We start from the raw sequence: 4,672 nt of genomic DNA, 5'->3' as shown, positions 1-4,672 counted from the left end.
TGACACGACATTTGCGGCGTAAACATTTACATTTAATCATTCACCGTTACATCCATCGCCCTTCACGACCTGGCATTTCTACCATCTGTATCGTGTGGTGTTCAGGGTGTTCTGTTATCGGATTTTTAAAAGAATTAAAATTATAATCGAAAGAGTGTAGAAATGTTGTGATGGAATCGAACTGTCAGACAAGAGATCGTACGGCCGCGACCCCGCTTCCTCTCTCTTCTCTTTCTCTATGAAATAAATACGTAACGAGAAAATAAACAACAAAAATAACGCGTATATTGTTTCATTTTTTTTTCAAATGGTCACCGCAAACCTTCCATCTTTATTTCTTTCCTTTTCTTTTGAGTAGTACGTCTGGTGTCAAAGTCAAAAAAAGGTAGTGCGCTGCCGCTCCTAACACCATTGGCTTAGTAGGTCTCGGACGTGCTTCTGGTCTCCTGGACCATGTACACCTGGGAGCCGGGGACGGTGGAGGTGGTGACGAAGGTGCGGTGCTTGGCGCGGATCAGCGACAGGTTGCTCTCGGCGTTCTCGGCGCGGTCCTCGGCGGCCTCCAGTTCGCGCTGGAAGCGACGTGTTCGGCTCACGGTCTGCTGCGACATGCCCTCCTGGAACGAGAACGAAAACGTGAGTTGAAAGGGATTTCTTGATTTTCCTTGATTTCTTTAATTTGTTTTCTTGATTTTAAATCGATTTTTGTTGAATTGTTCCTGATTTTTTTCTGATTTTTCTGACTGTCTTTTTTTTCTTGCCAGAAACATCAACAAAACCTATGATCGCGTTATTCACCTGTTCAGTCAGCTGTCGCTTGTAGATGTTGACCTTCTGAGTCGTCTTGTCGAGCATTTCCTGGAGCAGGCTGATGTTCTTCTGGTCCTCCTCGTTCTGGATGAGCACCTCCTTGACGTGCCTCTCCTTCTTGCGCAGGATCTTGATGGTCTCGGCGTGGCGCCTCTTCTCCTCGTCCAGCTCCAGCTCCAGGTCACGCATCTACGGGCCGAAGCAAAACATGCGTAAGTATCTCGCGCTCTTAGAATACCTCGAACTAAAACAGAGATTTCTGCTCATCGTTTCGCTGCTCCCCGCGCCCATTTTCCAAACCATACTACTCACCCTAGCTTCGAGCTTGCTGATGATGCGTTTGCCTCCCACGATGGCGTTGGCCTCAACCTCCTCCAGGCGGATGGACAGGTTCTTGACCTCGATCTCGAGGGACTTCTTGATGGTCTCGATCTTGATGACGCGCTCCTGCTCCTCGTGCAGCATCTCCACGGTGTGCTTGAGCTCGACCTGGACGCGCTGGTAGCGCTCGTCGGCAATCTGCAGCAACAGGTGGTTAGTGAGTCATCATGTAATGCTAATGTCGTCGATTGATTAATTTAAATTAACACGCGGTGCCGGCTTGGAAAATCGGCACATTCCTTCACAGTGGCAATGTCTCAAAACGAGACATTGTAGAACGAACTCGAAGGAGCAGCAAATAAATCGGTGACTCACGGACTGGTCTCATTAGGAGAGCGCTTTTACAGAGTGGCGCCGACATTTGATAAGGCGATGCGTACGTGACAGAGGACTCTACTGATTGCTGATACCTGACGCATTTAGGGCGTCCCGTCGCGTCGGTGGTGAAGTGTGAGCGGATTATTCGAGGGGGCCGCAACTCCCCAAAAATGTGTACACCGATTGCCAATCAAATGACTGGTGGTGACTGGATATGATTGGACAGGGATTGGCTGATTGGGAAAATGACTGGTTGACTGGAGAGATTGGAACATGATTGGAACATGATTGGTTGACTGGAAATTGACTGGATTGTGACTGGGTGACTGAAAAATGACTGGAAGGCTGTATGATTGGTGAAATTGCCACACACCGGAGTAAGATGAGTTGCCTATTACTCCCTCACAGACCATTCTCAAAACTACCACTGCTACTTTAAGGCCAATTTAGACTTGTTCTTATGGACAAACGCTCGATAACCACGTATTTTATGCTCTCTTGATAAGTAAAGCACGATGAAAACTTTGAATTTCTATGTGAAGCGCAAGCGTCTCCAGCCTGAATCAAAAGGCTTTACCCGACTACCTTCGATTTTGACCAAAATATTGTTGATTGATTAGTATTGGTCCAAAAACTACCCCTATTTTTTATTTTATTTTTCTGGTGAATTTTGGAAGAGTTAGAAAAATTGTTCATTTTGAACCATTTGGAACGGTTTTGAACCATTTGGAACGGTTTTCCAAATTTTCTCTCAAGAAACTCTCCAAGAAGTTGCATGGAAGATGGCTCTTGGGTTTAGTATCAAGGAAACTCAGAGAACGAATGATGTTAAAACCCCAACGACCCCCCACTTTGTTCCATTCCATTCCAATCCACAACAGAGCTTTTGAAGAAATATGTATACAATTCAGTTTAGAGATCTTCGACATTATGCAAAATTCCTTTCTGGTTCTTAAAATTAAGTTTGAGTTAAACATTAAAACATATCAAGAAGCTGCGGCAGATATTTTTGATTTGAGGAAAGCGAGCCCAATACTGAATCCCAGAAAGCGCTTCTTTCAGGCAATCAATAATTAACCACCAAATTAGGTAATATCAGTAAAAACCTATGTGATGACAACTTGATTTAGTTTCTGTTGTTACACCTTTCTCTCTTCAACTACTTAGTTCAGAGAAAGAATTGTGAAAACACAAACTCCAATATTTTAAGAAAGTTACGGAGATAAAAAATGATGACCTTCACCTAAAACAATTTATGTTATTATAATTATTGTGAAAAAGTATTGTCTGCTGCTTATTTTATCCTCCAATTAATTTGAATTGCTATAAGATGTACTGGTGACATTATATCAAGAGTACAATGAGTACTCCTCTGTCTTTCAAGTTATGACAAAAATATCCGCCTGGTTGATGATTGGGGATTCGGTGACTGGATGACTGGATAGGGACTGGAAAATGACTGGATTGAAATCTGTACACCGATTGGTGGAAGTTGCGGCCCCTCGGGATTATTCCACTTTCTCGACAGTCCACCAAAGGTCCTCAAGACTGTCCCTACCAGACACTCACCCTGAGCTCCTTGGTGACCTCCTCGTAGTCGCCGGCGAGGGTGCCGAGTTCCTGCTCGAGCTTGGAGCGGGAGCTGGCCAGGTTGACGTTGATGGTGGTGAGCTCGTTGATCCTGCTCTGGGCCTCCTCGTAGGCCTGCTCGGCGGTGCGCTTGGCGCGCAGGGCGGTCTCGCAGTTGGAGCGGACCTCCTCCAGCTCGGAGGTGAGGGACTGCAGGCGGCGCTGGGCGATGCCGTACTGGTCGAGGGTGACGGCCAGCTGCCTCTGGGTCTCGTCGTAGTGGGCCTGGAGCTCCTGTGGTTGGCGAGGATCACATAGGTATGTCAGTATAACATCGCTGTGAAGGGGGGTAACATGGCGCTGCCGACCAAGGACTCCTTGTACTACAGCGCTCAGTAGCGGGGGCATGCTAAGGACGTACGGTGAGCTGCAGGGACTGCTTCTTGATGGTGGTCTGCAGCTGCAGGTTGTTCTTGTTGGCGACGTCCAGGGACATCTCGAGCTCGGTGATGGTCATCTGCATCTTCTTCTTGATGCGGGTCACCTCGGTCTTCAGCTTGGTCTCGGCCTCCACCACGCGGGCGTTGAGCTGCTCGATCTCGATGGCAGTCTGCTTGCTGTAAACATGAGAAAGGACGCGAGCATGAGACTTTGCAATTCCGATTTGAGTAGCAGACGATTAAGTTCCACCCTGGCGGTGACCGATTTTTTCAGTCGCCGTCCGTATTACTAAAAGGCGATGAGGAGGTAATTTTTGTCGTTCTTATTTTTTCTTTATTTCTTTCTCACTGAAGTCCGCAGTAATTTGAGACTGCGCCAGTGGCGCGGCGAGCATATGCATCCCCCCTTAGCAACCCCCGCGCTCGCCCGCGCCGCTGTCTGGCGCCCCCTGACGACCGCGTCGCCAGGCTCGCGCGCGAACACGCCCCGCCCCGCCACGCCCCGCCACGGAGCGCCAAACCCGCCGCAATGACAGAAATAGAGCGCGCGCGGGCAATCTAAAAGTGCAAGCGTGTAATAAAGGTGCCTGCTGCTGGCCAGGCCAGCGGCCGCCGGGGCGCCCGAGCCTGCTGGGGCCTAAGGCACCGCGGCGGCACCCAGCCCACAGTGGCGACCCCTTGGCCCTGGCCATGGGCCACACCCCTTCCACCCCCCACCTGCTGACACCCGCAGCAGACCGCCCCCCGGGATCAGAGCCCGCGGCCGCCGCGCCCCGCACTACCCAAACAGTTGCCGTGAGTCGTTTCCGAGGCCGATAAAGGGGAACGGTGCACTCGGTGCCGCCACCCCTTACCTCACCCCCACGCAGGCGGGGGGTGGCGGCGGGGCTACATCCGGTTCCGGCTCCACCGTTCGCTTCCTGGTTACGCGTGCGGCGGCCGCGGGCGGCAACCACCACCCTCACCACGCCATCATCATCAGCTACTCCCGCTTATTGGTTGGCGAGGACCGCGTCGTCGTCGTGAGCTTTAGCCGCGAATAGGAGCACGTCGACGACGACGGCAGCGCGGCGAGGATCACCAAGACAATGAGCAGTAGTAATCCTGCGGAATGTGTGGGGATTGGCTGGGGGCGGCAAGGGGGGCGGCAAGGG

General features: G+C 50.6%; 1 protein-coding gene across 1 annotated transcript in view; it reads right to left on the bottom strand.

The window, feature by feature from the left end:
* Positions 1–263: 263 nt before the first annotated feature.
* The window catches only part of LOC113210410 (paramyosin, short form), a 6,798-nt gene continuing 2,389 nt past the window's right edge, over positions 264–4,672 (bottom strand). The window contains exons 2-6 of the mRNA XM_052268585.1: positions 3,500–3,695; positions 3,079–3,372; positions 1,123–1,329; positions 799–999; positions 264–617 (exon numbers count right to left, since the gene is read on the bottom strand). Of these exons, the coding sequence (XP_052124545.1) occupies positions 417–617; positions 799–999; positions 1,123–1,329; positions 3,079–3,372; positions 3,500–3,695 (1,099 nt within the window). The 3' untranslated portion in view covers positions 264–416. The remainder of the gene's footprint in view (positions 618–798; positions 1,000–1,122; positions 1,330–3,078; positions 3,373–3,499; positions 3,696–4,672) is intronic.

The sequence above is a fragment of the Frankliniella occidentalis genome, unplaced genomic scaffold, assembly GCF_000697945.3.
Source record: "Frankliniella occidentalis isolate FOCC.00 unplaced genomic scaffold, Focc_3.1 Scaffold72, whole genome shotgun sequence".
NCBI classification, from domain to species: Eukaryota; Metazoa; Arthropoda; class Insecta; order Thysanoptera; family Thripidae; genus Frankliniella; species Frankliniella occidentalis.
The sequence above is the reverse complement of the archived record's forward strand: the minus strand, read 5'-3'. Positions and strand labels throughout refer to the sequence as shown.